The sequence below is a fragment of the Phoxinus phoxinus genome (genome assembly GCF_949152265.1).
Source record: "Phoxinus phoxinus genome assembly, chromosome: 7".
Classification (NCBI taxonomy): Eukaryota; Metazoa; Chordata; class Actinopteri; order Cypriniformes; family Leuciscidae; genus Phoxinus; species Phoxinus phoxinus.
This window is the reverse complement of record NC_136882.1, coordinates 36,831,972-36,846,955: the sequence shown is the minus strand read 5'-3', so window position 1 is coordinate 36,846,955 and position 14,984 is coordinate 36,831,972. Positions and strand designations below refer to the sequence as shown.

General features: G+C 39.3%; 1 protein-coding gene across 1 annotated transcript in view; it reads left to right on the top strand.

The window, feature by feature from the left end:
• Nucleotides 1–13,566, top strand: part of LOC307001235 (uncharacterized protein) — a gene marked incomplete at its 5' end in the record, with an annotated part of 72,876 nt that extends 59,310 nt beyond the window's left edge. The window contains one exon of the mRNA XM_079617458.1: nucleotides 13,339–13,566. Coding sequence (XP_079473584.1) covers nucleotides 13,339–13,402 — 64 coding nt within the window. The 3' untranslated portion in view covers nucleotides 13,403–13,566. The remainder of the gene's footprint in view (nucleotides 1–13,338) is intronic.
• Between the last annotated feature and the right edge of the window lie 1,418 nt (nucleotides 13,567–14,984).

Sequence of the window (14,984 nt, the reverse complement as noted above, 5' to 3'; positions counted from 1 at the left end):
TATGAGACTCACTGTTGGAACTAATGACGACATTCAGGGCCGCTGCGGCCAGGGGTTCTGAGGGAATTTCGACAAAAATGTTCATTAAAAGGTCTAATAATTAAGATATTGATTAATTAGTCCAGCATTGATTTACAGTCACACTTTATCAAGTCAAGGGGTTCTAATTACCGTGCCATTATGCCACTGACTGACCTTAACATTCTTTTTGTCACTTGTAATGAAAAAGAACATTTCTTTTGGCGGCGTTTGGATTTCTGACCTGTAAAATTTTAATAGGGACTACAGTGGGAACAGGACATGGATTGGCGGTTAAGTCAGGGCGAGGCTAATATCCCTGAGTCTGGTTAAGTGGCTATACACCCAGAGTGCTGAAACGCCTCTCTAGAGGGATCCGATTTAACTAGTTTCCTCTTCTCCATATAAAAACACTGGGGCTGAATGAGCAGGGCCCGCAGCCAATGCACAAGTACAGTCACTGCACTGAGCACTTAATAGTGCATTTTCATTGCATTCTTGAAACCTCGAGAAGCCAAAAAATACAATAATACAACAAAATTCTCAAAAGTATAATTGGGATGGCTAATAATATACAATTATTACTCTACTTGGATACAAGCACACACTTTTTGTGGATGACATTCAGCACTCGGTTAATGAAAAGGCGTTGAACAGGAATTGAATCATATTTTCCACTCCATAGAGTCAGAAAATGGTGCTTCAGACACTTGTGAGTGCAGTCAGGAATCCCAATTTGCCTGCTGGAAATTGGAAATGGTGGAACAGCGAGGCGTGATGTTGTTAAAATGTGTGTTCTGTCTCTGTGGCTGGACGGCGGCTCTAGAGCGCACGTTTGCTTTAAGAGGGCCTGTGGTTTGGTGACGGGTTTGGACATGATTACGGCCCCCACTACGATCATTCTCTGAACGCTTCACCTCTCCGGCCAAACAAACACTGTCAACGGCTCATAGAGGGAAACCTCAGTGACTGTCGGATAAAGACAGACAGATAGATAGATAGATGGATAGATGGATAGATGGATATAGATGGATAGATAGATAGATAGATAGATAGATAGATAGATAGATAGATAGATAGATAGATAGATAGATAGATAGATAGATAGATAGATAGATACGATACGATAGATAGATACGATAGATAGATAGATAGATAGATAGATAGATAGATAGATAGATAGATAGATACAGTAGATAGATAGATAGATAGATACGATAGATAGATAGATAGATAGATAGATAGATAGATAGATAGATAGATAGATAGATAGATAGATAGATAGATAGATAGATAGATAGATAGATAGATAGATAGATAGATAGATAGATAGATAGATAGATAAAACAACAGACAGACAGTAGTATCAGATTTGTAAAAAAACAGAAGCAGCTGTGGAGGAATTACACAGAAACTTGAACTGCACAAATATATTTTGTTGCACTAATTTAATACTAAGTCATATCCTTCACCTCCCACATGTAAAAACACAAAACTAAATGGCTGCAGTTTCAGTAATTAAAGTGATCGTGTTATTGTAGCTGTAGATACATGCACTCAAACCGACTACAGTCACAATCACCCTCTATTACATTCTTAATTCTGTTTACACGTACAAAGCACTGAGAATTACAAACAACACGCAGATACACGGATATGACCTCAAGCCTTCTTATTTGTCTAAACACATTTAATGTAGATTTTTCAACAGATCCGACAAGGTAGAACAAGTGAGAACAGCTGTGTCGGATAGGAGTTCCTCTGCACCAGACATCTATAAGGAGAAAACATGCAACAAAATTAGAAACAAATTGCAATAAATAGTCTAATGAGAAACGGGGGGTGTTCTTTTCTGTCCTAATGAGATGTGAGCAGTATCACACCTCTGTGATTTCACTGTATCTGCACCTCTGTCCATCCGGACCTTTGTTTGCACTCCTTATTTGCATTTCAAAGAGAGCCCAGGGGAACTTGCCTTGCATATTTACATGCGATTAGCAACTTTAAATGAATATGTCAAAATCTGTAAAGTGCTCAACGCTGACTTTGACGGGCGAGCCTAGGCCACACACATACATATTGATATCACTGAAAAGAAAGGTTTTTTTTCCAAGACAAAATAAATCCCACAGTATGTGCGTCAAATGCTGTCTTCTCAGAAAATAATTCAAGAAGTGAGCATGTGGCCGCGGATGCATTTTGCAGTGCAATCAATAAATTAAACTATGTGCATATGAATAAAGGCTTTTAGCCAGTAATATTTTGATTAATTAGATGAAGTAAAAAGTGCTGGTTTGAGCATTTTGAAAAGCGTAATGCTAAGGAGCATAAGTGACAGTTCAAGGTCATGCAGAACATGCTTAGAATTGTGCGTATGCGGAAGAAATGTCGGCTAGTGCGGTTTTAAAGCAAAACCTGCGTTACGTACACTCATGTGTTTGCAAATATAAAGAAGTTATTGTCATTTCATGGCCATCCTTTGGTGCTGTTTGCTCTGTGTTTTTACAGAATCAAAGCATAAAGGCAGATGGAGACAAAGAAGAGCCGGGAAAGCACATCATTATGGCTGCCTCAGCTCGTCCATGCAGAAACAGCAGAAAAACACTGAGGAAAGTTCAAGATGTTAAGGTAAGTAGGGGGCGCGTGCCGTGCAGAGAGAGAAAGAAAAAAAAAGCGAATCCAAAATTTCTGCTCATTCGAACTTTGTTCAGGCTCAAGAAGAGTGGTGTATAAAATATGAACTAACTATGTGATTATTAATTGGGCCCCATTTTGATTTCTGTATTCCGGGCTGCATATTGTTGGGCGGCTCTCCACGGGGTCCGTCTGAGCGCGCGCGTGTCGAGGGGTTCGGCGAGCCGCGCGCCTCAGTCATTTAGAGAGCGCCTCGCCGTGCGCGTCGCAGAATACCAATGAGCGGGGTTAAAAAGGCACGGCTCCTCTCGGAGACGACTCTCCTTCTTCCGCGCACCTCCGCCGGGTCTCCACGGACTAATTTTCAAAACCACCTCTTAATGTGGGCTTGTGTCAATCACCTGAACAGACAGCTTCATCCCCAGATATAGAATAGTCCCTACATTAGAGCCATGCACACCGGCTACTACACAATTGGGCTCCGGCTAAAGGATGAAAAGCCACTTTAATGCCAATTGGGTCTAAAATAATGCGTTATTCATGTGTTCATGCACACATTTACATTATAATGATAAAGGCCGAAATCAAAACGTGTAAAATACAGGCTTTTCATTTCTGCATTGGTTTGCGTCGAGAGCACGCACACATGCACGCTAAGAACTACAAATTTTTGAAAGCAAGGAACAATTTCTTTATTCTCCCTTTCTCCCCCCGCCTCTTTCAGATGAGTGACCACTCTGTAAACTTTCATCTGGTCGTGCCGCACGTCTGCTTTCTGACATCTCGTGGCTGTGGCACTTCGGAATCAAACTTCAAAAGAACCGGCCGCTGATAAAAAAATAATACTATGGGAACTCATTTGGCCCTGAAAGCTGTGTGTTGTAGTCATTTTGCTCCAGACTTTATCACACACCCTTTCAAAGGACGGGGTCTGAGACAGAACGGCGAGGACAGGAAATCTCTCATTCAAAAGGCGCTTGAAGAGAACAATGTTTATCTCGGTGTCTTGTTAGTTTCAAGGGGCTGCATTTAAAGAGAGTCATTTGGCTTGCATATTAGAGCTGGAATGATGCTTGATGTTCCTCGTGCAAGAAATGACCGTTTTGGGGCGGCTAAATCAGCGCTTATCAACTCTCAGGTCTGTTCGGATAGGGTCGTCGACACTGTGGAAAAACATGAAAAAAAAACGTACCATAATTTTTCGTTTTGGCATTAGAGGCAGTGTTTCCAATCAAACTTAAAAAATGTTTTGCCATTATATTACGTACCTCGCTTTTGAATTTTGATACTGCTGGGGGGAGGGGGGGGATCATTATTTTTTATCAGTTATTTACTGAACAAACAATGTTTTTTGTTTAGTGGCAGCAACTCACTGCAGTTTGTGGAGCGGTTGTAATAAGTGGAAGAGATTAGAAAAATATGTTAGCAAAAACATGTTTTATTTGCGGTCCCATTCTAATCCGCTCCGTCTATTTGATGCACATGCATGATCCGACAATCGTTCATTGAAGTCTGTTAAGTTAAACATAGACATACTTGCTGCTATCAAGATAATCTTTTATGCGAGATGCAAATACTTGCGTATATACAGTATATATACAGGAGTCAACATTTGAAGAGGATCAAAAAAGACAAGAACAGGTATTGTTCAAAATTCATGTATAACTTTGATGAAAGGTTTTGATCCACTTCAAATGTTGACTATTGTATATATATATACACTCATTATTACATTATATTTGGTCAATTTTGGTCCTGTATTGGATAGCCAAAATTATAAAGTCTGATATCGGAATTTAAAAATCTAAAAAATATCCCCATCGCCACAGAAATCAATCGACGGTGTCCTGCTCTTTCTTTTCCGAGAATAATACATATTCAGCGAAACTGTAACTGTCAAGCAAATTTCTGTCTTTGTTTTGGACAGCTCTCTTTCCTCTTGTCTTGTGACAAAATCTCTCAAGCCCATCAAAACTGTTTATGAATGTGTTGTCGGGGAGCTTTAAAGGATTCAGTAGAGGCAGGCAGCTATGACAGGGCCCAACTCATCAGCATGCTAGCGTATGAAAACATACAGCGGTACATGAAAGCAGCACACGCACACACACACACACACACACACACTTGTAGGTAACTTATGAAAAGAGTAGTCCAAGGATAAGTACATTTTTATAGAAATCACAGATGAGTATTTTAATTCACCTCAGTGTTAATAAAAATAGCATTTATGACAGTATGAGCGCTTTAACGCACACACAAAAATCGTGTATATCAGACAGAATTGATTGTCCTTGTATGTGGTGCATTGCATACAGAAATGTAAATTTAATTAAAATGCAATTCAATAGCAATTCAACATTTCCAGCATTAAAATCATAATCATTTCTCTTTTGGGTCTTTAATTAATACAACATACAACCAGACATATTTTCAAAAACCCAAGGTCTGTTCCTCCACGAGATGGGGATTATTTAAGAAATTGTCTCGTCAAGGACTGAAATATAGAAAGTTATTCAAATCTATTAAGAGGAATCCGTGTGAGAATGTGCACAACCAAATAGCGAAGCAAAATTCAATTCACTAACCAGTCAATGGGGAAGATATAAAATAAAAAGAAGTGGGAGGATATGTTAACACAAGAAGAGCGCCTGCTAAAGTGGAGAGAAAAGAAACAGAATATGAATGACTTGAAATGCTTCACAAAGTATTAACGCTGCATTAAGTGCGCCTGGTGAGCTCCTCCTGCTGGGTTTACCAGTGGAGATTACGATACATCGTACATTCAGGATGTCAAAATAAAACAAAAAAGCAACATACAGTATGACCTGACTAGATCTAGAATTTAACAAATTTAAATTTAGACTCTTTCAGGAATTGGTATATTTTTAAACATACACTTAAATCACAATTACAAGCATAGCCATTTGTACACTACATACATTTTATTTAAAAATGTTTTAAAAAGGGCTTTCAATGTATTAGTCATACATTTTTACACTTTCTGAATGAAGTATGAATGAATAAACTATAACTATACACCCCTTTTCCCAAGATGTAATACAAGTCTCTTGTGTCCCAGGAATGTGTCTGTGAAGTTTCAGCTCAAAATACCTCACAGATCATTTAGTATAGCATGTCCAAAATGCCCCCTATCTGGGTGGAAGCAAAAACACAGTGTTTTCGTGTGTAAACCTTTAAATGCAAATGAGCTGCTGCTTTGAGCCTTTACAGTTTGTGCTCCGGATACACCGGCAACAACAAAACCAGAGAATCTCATGCATCCAAAATGTCAGAAATGGTCAGTAGCGGTATTCAACCTTACATGTTCGAACCAGAGTCAAACACTGATGGAGAGACCCAGGAAGAAGTTACAACTTCTGAATGTTTAGTTGATTGATTTATTTAGTTGTTGTGGAGTTAACTTTATTCAATTAATCGATTTGCATGTTCCATCATGATCATATATAAATTGTTGTGCTCAAGTGGGAATTGTATGCCTACAGAATATGCTGCATGGAGATAGAACAGGTATCGTTTTGTTTAATTATTTAAGGTTATCATTTATATAATCTTTAGCTGTAGCATGCTAACAAGCACATTCAGAAACGTGATTTGGAAACATTCACAAAATATGAAGTGCGATACTTGTTCTGGATTTGAAGTTTAAGCACAAAAAGTTGGTATCGAAATCAACTTTTATGCAAATCCAGCGTTGAACTGACCCTTGTTTGAGAAGCAGTCTGACTGGGTCAGAGTATCTCTGAAATGGCAAAGTTTGTGGGATGCTTCCGGTCAGCAGTGGTGATAATTTACCAACAGTGGTCTATGTAGGGACAAACCACAAACCAGTGACAGGGTATTGGGCGCCCAAGGCTCATCGATGCACCAGGGTAAGGAAGGCTATCCCGTCTGGTCCGAGCCAACAGAAGGTCTACTGTGGCACAAGTCAGATCTCAATCCAATTGAGCATCTGTAGGATGTGCTGAACCAACAGTTCAGTCCACGGTGGCTCTACCTCACAACCTACAGGACTTGAATGATCTGCTGCTAATGTCTTGGTGCCAGATACCAGAGGACACCTTCAGGGCTCCTGTAGAGTCCATGCATCGGCGGGTCGGTGCTGTTTTGGCAGCACGCAGTGGACCAACAGCATATTAGGCAGGTGGTCATAATGTTTTGGCTCATCAGTTTGCATATGTATTAACTGCACCTGTTTGAACTCGTTACCTGTATAAAAGACACCTGTCCACACACTCAATCAAACAGCCTCCAGCCTCTCCACAATGGCCAAGACCAGAGAGCTGTGTAAGGACATCAGGGATAAAATTGTAGACCTGCACAAGGCTGGGATGGGCTACAGGACAATAGGCAACTAGCTTGGTGAGAAGGCAACAACTGTTGGCGCAATTGTTCGAAAATGGAGGAAGTTCAAGATGACGGTCAATCTCCCTCGGTCTGGGGCACCATGCAAGACCTCACCTCGTGGGGCATCGATGATCATGAGGAAGGTGAGGGATCAGCCCAGAACTACACGGCAGGACCTGGTCAATGACCTGAAGAGAGCTGGGACCACATTCTCAAAGAAAACCATTAGTAACACACTACGCCGTCATGGATTAAAATCCTGCAGGATTTGGATGGATCTGAGAATGGATGGGGCCATGTATCGCGAGATCTTGGCCAACAACCGCCTTCCCCCAGTAAGAGCATTGAAGATGGGTCGTGGCTGGGTCTTCCAGAATGACAACGACCTGAAACACAGCCAGGGCAACTAAGGAGTGGCTCCGTAAGAAGCATCTCAAGGTCCTGGAGTGGCCTAGCCAGTCTCCAGACCTGAACCCAATAGAAAATCTTTGGAGGGAGCTGAAAGTCCGTATTGCCCAGCGACAGCCCCGAAACCTGAAGGATCTGGAGAAGGTCTGTATGGAGGAGTGGGCCAAATCCCTGCTGCAGTGTGTGTTAAACCTGGTCAAGAACTACAGGAAACGTATGATCTCTGTAATTGCAAACAAAGGTTTCTGTACCAAATATTAAGTTCTGCTTTTCTAGATTCCGTCACTCGCAGTTGAAGAGTACCTATGATAAAAATGACAGACTTCTACAAGTGGGAAAACCTGCAAAATCGGCAGTATATCAAATACTTGTTCTCCCCACTGTATTTAGAGAGACTTAATTTTCATGTCATAAAAATACCATAAAGAAAAACTTCACATTAGTCAACTATAAACTTTGCAGTACACACCACCTTAATATTATTAAAATACAGCACTAAAAAGTAAAACTCATTTCCTTCCATCTACTGCAGAGACACTGTCATTTTCAGCACAACCTTTCCAACATCCCAGCTTCCCACTGGTAAATACAATTTCACTTTGTCATTCATGTGCACGTAACTAAAAATTACGTTTCTGACTGCATTGTAGGCCGTATAAGAGTGTGAGCGATTCTCTGGTCCCTCCAGAACGTCCTTTTATATCTAAAAGAGAAGGGAGTGACTGGTAAAGTACAGGATTCCTCAGAGTGTCAGCACAAAACTGAATCATTGATTCAAATACAATACTGCTGAGGTGGTTCCAGTCCTCACAGCCTGATGTGCCCATCAGCAGAATCGGCACAGAGCTTCAAATCCAAACAAATATATACACTGACAAATGAGACGTACAGTAAAGGATAGTGTCCCACCAGAGGCGATTCTAGACTCCATTGCTTCTCAGCCTTGTTACAAATAAATGATTAATCTGTGATCGCCTCAGCCAACCTTAAAACTCGATCATAATGGCTCTATTCCTATTTGCAGTGAGCTGACTACATAGGCAGCATTTTAAGCCATCATAGGTGCACCATCAACAAAAATGCTGTTCTCCAATGGAATAATCCGCATTTTGGCCAGATTGCATGCTTCACAGCAAAGGATTTACTTTAAAATGATTTTCACTTAGGAATTGCTTGTAAATTTCACAAATAATTAAAAAAAAAATGCAGAAAGACTGAAATAGTATTTTCTTGTGAAATGTACTCCAATAATCTGTTACAATTACAATCTTAATGGATCAATGCTTTGCAAAGATAAGAAGGAAGTTGGCTAACCAAGCTTAATTTAATGGACAATAGACTCCTTGAGTATTGAGGTTTGTTACTGCCACAGAAAAACAAGAGCTTTTCCGGATATAACCTTTCATGTAGTGTGTAATACGGATGTTTGTGAATGTAAAAGGTCTGCAAACTTTCAAAGATCAAAGTGCAGATAAATGGAGTTATTGTCTCCCAAAAGAAAGAACCGATTCTGTCGTCAGTAATTCCAGTCTCACTTCCTGCTTGAACTTATGTAGGTTTGTAATACATTTGCATAATGCCAGTCTATGGTTTTCATTGACTGCTGGAGAACAATGTATACTTTCCCCCGCCCTCAAACACTGTAGCTGAGACTGGAAGAGTTTGGTTCGTGTTGTCGGCGTGTTGAGAAGACGCTGTTTTCTGCTGCCAAAGCAAATCCACTTTGATGCATTGCAAAAGGATTACGACTCGCGCAGGAATTGATATGTAAGAACCGACGCCATCGTTACTGTTCGTATCTCTGTGTATCAAGCGCCGAGGAAGTGCTGGAGCTGAAATTCAGATATAGTAATGGACGTTTCGTTTCTGACGCGTGCTGTCGACAAATCACAACAGACTGGGCCATCTGACCAATCAGAGCAGAGTAGGCTCTAGGAAAGGCGGGGTTTAGAGAGACCGAATTCTTGATTGAATTGTGTCAGACACTGTGAGGAAAGAGATGATGCTGTAATGTATATTATAAGAAAATTAAAGTGTTTCTTATTTTATATAACTTAGATGCATGTAAACCTCAAATACCTCAAAACTAAATTAGGAGCCCTTTAAAATAGCATAATAGGGGCACTTTAAGAAGTACAGTATGCTCAGTAGTATCACATACTTGCAAACTGTTGGTCTAGGGTTTTGCGTAAAGTGTTTCTGGCCTGAAATCCCCGAATCCGTCTCGGCTTCCCACACTGAAGCTTAAACAAGCACGACGTCCGCTGTCTTTAGCAGTTCTCCGGACGCTCTGGGAAAACACGCCAGCTCGTGTAGTACTCATCCCTGCTGTGAGTCTGAACACAACATAAAACACAACTTATCTCCCTCACTCATTCCATCAAAATCACTCTTTTTCCTGACTCTATTTTCTCAGTCCATACTAGAGACGAGAGGGAAAAAAAACCTTCATCCCACATACTGAGTTTGTTCTTTTTCCCTGTTATGGACAGAGATGACACACGACACAAGAAGTGATGAGAAAACTGTGGGGAGGCTTCCAGTAGATTGATTCTCCCATCTCCTCATTCTTTTCTAGTTAGTCTTTTATTGACTACAAAGGTAGGGGCGAGACGTGGAGAGAGGACGGGCCTGGCCTGTTTAATCCTGAGGGCATTGCAGGAAGGTGATCACTTCTTAAGGCCTACAAGGAAATCAGCGGCATGGAGGAGCACTTAAGCTGCTTTAAAACACAGGATGGGAAGAGTTCAGCGCAGGTTCTCACTGGGGAGGAAGAGAGACAAAAACAATGAAGACGATTGAAGGAGAAAAAGAGACGCGTGAAGACGGAGAGAATCGTAAGCTAATATGGTTCAGAAAATGCCATTTGCAACCCGTTTCATGCAGCATATTCCCAAATCAAGCAGGTTATTGATAAACAAGAAAAAACTAAATTTTATACATCTGAAATTGGTTGGATTGTGAAAAGCAGATGTTACATTCAAGATTTAGGAGGGATTGTGATTAAGATATATAGCTTAAGAACACACATTTTCTAGTATTGTTTATTATTTTTGTCTTGTTTTTCCATTTTAAAAAATTAAAACAAGACTAACTTTTATCAGAGATAAAAAAAAAAAAAATTAAAACCTATTTACCTCAGATGTGTAGGATTTATGCTTAAAATAGAAAACAATTGCCAAAGGGAAACATACTTGAAGATTTTATTTTGATATAATTATCAATCATTTATTTTATTTAAAAAAATATTTTATTAATATTGTATGCAATATTTATTCTTAGATGCATTTATTTTGTTTATTTGACTTAAAAAAAACTTTAATACTTAAAAATATATTAGATGCAAGAAACGTGTCAGAGAACTTTAGTTCAATGTTGCATTCAGTGAAAGAATATACAGAACTTTATGAAAAATCATTCATTCCTAGTTTTTAAATGAAATATTACATGAATGAAACTCTAAAGGAAGCAGGTGGTTTTGCTTGACCAGGCGAAAGGGTTTCCGTCTTGCTGCATAAAGGACACAAAAAGAAAACAAAGTCCTTGATCTGACAACTAACTATTCCAGCAGTTCACGGAGTTTGTGTTATTCATCTAATTGTTGGCTCAGTGTATTTCAGGGATTTATATATACAGATTAAACATCGTACCTGACGTCTAATACCAACGTTTCGACTTTTACCATTTTCCTCCAGCTCCACATCCCTCTACCCCCGGCCATGTCAGACAGACAGCGACGGCGATTACCCAGTGTCCTCTGGGAGAGACAAGAGGACATGCGGTAATCTCTCACTATACAGCTTAAACTCTATTGCACTTCAAGGCAGATAAATCATGTTTATTCAAGGCTAAACCAATGCATTTCCAAATGTAATTCTTTCCTCTTTCTTGATCTGACACAATAGGAAGAAACAGATATCACGCTGTATTAGTTTTTATATATTACTTCATATGCACATTGTTACACATTCAGGCACTAAAAGTAGTTGTCAATAGTTAAAATTGGCAGTAACAGCTAACTTCATAATGAACTGTGACAACGTGGTTTAAGTTAGCCGTGAAAAATAGTCTGACTTTCGCTATATATATACAGAATGCAAATCATTTTAAATTTTGCATACAATTTTCTTCACTTCTCACCATTGGCAGCTGTGACAAAAGGTTAATTTTGGACCCTGGTTACATTTGCATGTCACGTTATCAACTAACACAAAGGTTAGAACAGCAATGTTGGTTTACCGATTGTTTTGATATTAATTTCCGTTTACACCGGCGTCTTCCAGGACACTTGATCACAGGCCACACACACACACACACACACACGTGTTCCTTCAAGCCTTTACATTCACAACGTCAAATGCGTGAGCGCAATGCACAAAGCATCTGCCACATTAACCTGTTCACCTTCACGCATGTGCAGCACTCGTGAAGAAGGAACATCCATCCCACACAACAAATCTCTCTCATAATGAGGCTTTTTCCTCTAGAAAACAGCAACTTTGTAGCATCTATTACAGAGGAAATGAGTGCTGTTTAGCACTAAACTCTACTAAACCGCCCCCTGTGAGGTGTGTATCAACACACAGCTGAGCAGTGATGATAAAACGCCCACAATACATTTGAGGGGATAAAATATGGAATTAAAGTGTGTGATAGATATGACTTCAGTGGAGTGGGAGAACAAAAAGTAAACTCTAGATAGAGCCGAAAGGTCAGCGGCCGCCGTCATGTTTGAAAATGATGAGCGACACGTGGAAAGCGTTGGTGGGCTCTCAGAGTCGGAGCAAAGAGCCGGCTGTCCGAACGCATTTCCAAGTCTGAGAGAGCGACTTTAAAATTAATGAAGGGGGAACTCTGACTTTTAGTCAATGTAAAATTTTCATTAATGTTATTATTCCGTTGTCTGTGTGGTGCAGAATTTATATCACTTCACGTTCCACGCTTGGAATTTTTATGCCCTGAATCTCAAAAATCACTGGAGTCACGGAGGTGGGAGTGAAACAAAGAAAGAAAACTTCTTTTCTAAAGTTCTACACACTGCAGAAAATCAGATTCTTCATCAGTATTTGTGTCTGGTTTGCCAGTTTATGAAAACAGAAACAACACTGTGGATGACTTGTTTTCATAGAATGTGTCTTGATAATAAATAAGAGCATTTTGTCTTTCTGCACAGATTTTCCCACTTGTTTTATATGTAAAACAAGTGAAAACAAAATCTGCCAGTGCAGCGACAAAATTCAAAGTTAAATTGATTCTAAAATAAATAAACCTGTTTTAAAGATGTGTAAATATTTGAAATGAAAACCAGTTTTAAAATTTTCACAATTATACATTATATTATGACCAAAAAATCACAGTATAGTACATTTACAGTATAACTACTAATAGTTAATTTTGCTGGGAAAACAACAACCAAATGGCTTGTGTATTAAATAACCATCAATTAATTCCAAATTTTGGATAATTAATTGAATTAGATATAAATGGTAACTGTTTTGTCCTTAAAGTCCTTATTAAAATGTGTAAAAATGCATTCAATTACGCTGCATAGCTGAAATTGTTTTATAAGAAATGTGTTTGTTTGGGGTCAAATACCCACATCTGCGCTATTTTATACAGGATTTTGTTTAATTGACTAGTTGTTAAGACAGTCCACCAAATCACTATGTGCACATCCCAATTTTTAAGACTCACCCACTCCTAAATATTAGTCATGCAGTAAACACAAAGTACACACACATATTATATCTGCATTAAGAGAGTTTCTGTCTGAGGTCTGTAAAAAATGTCCCTCCCTGATACAATCATTTATTCCAGCACTAAATAAATGAGGAATCTTGAATCAAAACACAGAAAAAAAAAAGAAAAGTAAAAACACAACAGCTGTAAAGATTGGATTCTCTGTGTGTTTAGGGTGCCGATGGCTGTGACTGAAGAGGCGCGAGCTCTTGGGGCGAAAACGGCTCTCTGTCAATAGCTCTGAAATGCTATCCTTGTCTCAAGTAGCGCTCCACTTCACAGAGGACTGCTCCATTCTGTGGAGCCTCTAATAACAACTCTCTTCAGAGATGAGGAAAACAGCGCTTACACCCCAAAAGAGTTTCAGGCTCAAGTGCTATCAGCAAAACACCATCAACTGAGTCGAGGATGAATATTTTTTGTCAGAGGGAGAAAGGAAAAGGGAAGGGGAGGGGGGAGGGAACTTTGAAAATTAAAAGTGAGTTTATGTAAAGATAAAGAGTGTAGAATGATCCACATGCAGAGGTACACGTTCATCTTCATGTAATCTAGCACTGGATTTACTGATGTATATATTAAAATGTGTCATGCTAAAAAAATTATTAATTCAAACTACAGTCTCACATAGTCAGATATAGTCTATAGTCTCAAACATACTTTATGTTCAAACTATCATAACTATCAAACTACCATAAGAGTGTAATTTGAATAACCTCATCTGTCGTCATGATGCCGGTGAGTTGCAGAGCTGGTTCAAACATCCACATCTCTATGATCAGATGCTTTCTTCAGTGCTGTTTTCTCCCTGCTGACGTTTGTGTTGTGTTTATTGTGTTATTGAGAGGAAAGCACACAGCGCATATTTACATATTCATCTAAACGTCACTCTCATCAGTGTGGACGGCGTTTAGATGTCCGTTAACAGTATATCGCTGCAAAAGTATTTTTCAACTTCTTTTTATTTCTGAGCAAAAAATGAAAAGAACTTCGCCGTGCATTGAATCACGTTCAGTTTCTTGCATGTTACGTGTGTGCACGAGTGTGAGTGATAAGCTGCTGCTGCAGTTCACTTAACGGCCACCGGTGTCGCTAATAACACGGGTTTCTGAAATCTACATACAGTCCACAAACTCCACATTCCTGGTCTTATTGTAAATGCATCATTGGTGCATGCGATTAAAACAAAACGACGTCTGACTCTGAAACAACTTTCCATTCTAGTTTGTAACGCCCAGATGTTTTGCCTGGTTGGCTGGTTAATTGCATCATTATGTGGGCAAAAAGCATGCTTTGTCATTGACAGCCTCAAAAGAAGCTGTGCATTAAAAACAAACATAAAACAATGTAAAAACCTATTTTAAAAAAATCACAATAAGTATTATAGTATTGTAGATGTCAAGTTATATTATAGTATAGTATATGTTTCATTATATTTCTGCTGCATGCATGGAGTTGTAATATAATGATCATGGCATATGGCAATTGCCATTGAGACTAATAGGATTGGGAATGCTAACAGTACACCTACTTTTTCCAATACAATCAATTCCTGATGAATAATCATCTCCTGCACTACATTTGAACTTGTTGAATGTCCAGTGTCAGTAAGAAATATGTTCAAGATCACAAAAAGTGCTGCAAGTGTTTAATGTTGACTCTAAATAGAAAAAGACAGAATAAAATTGTTTGCTGACAGGATCATCCCCCTGTTGCACAACAGCTGCATCAAATGCCAACGCATGTGTAAGACGGCACACAGATGGTGTTGCCACGTAAACAAAGCAAAAAGCTCCAGAAATGCACCGAGCAATTACATGCTA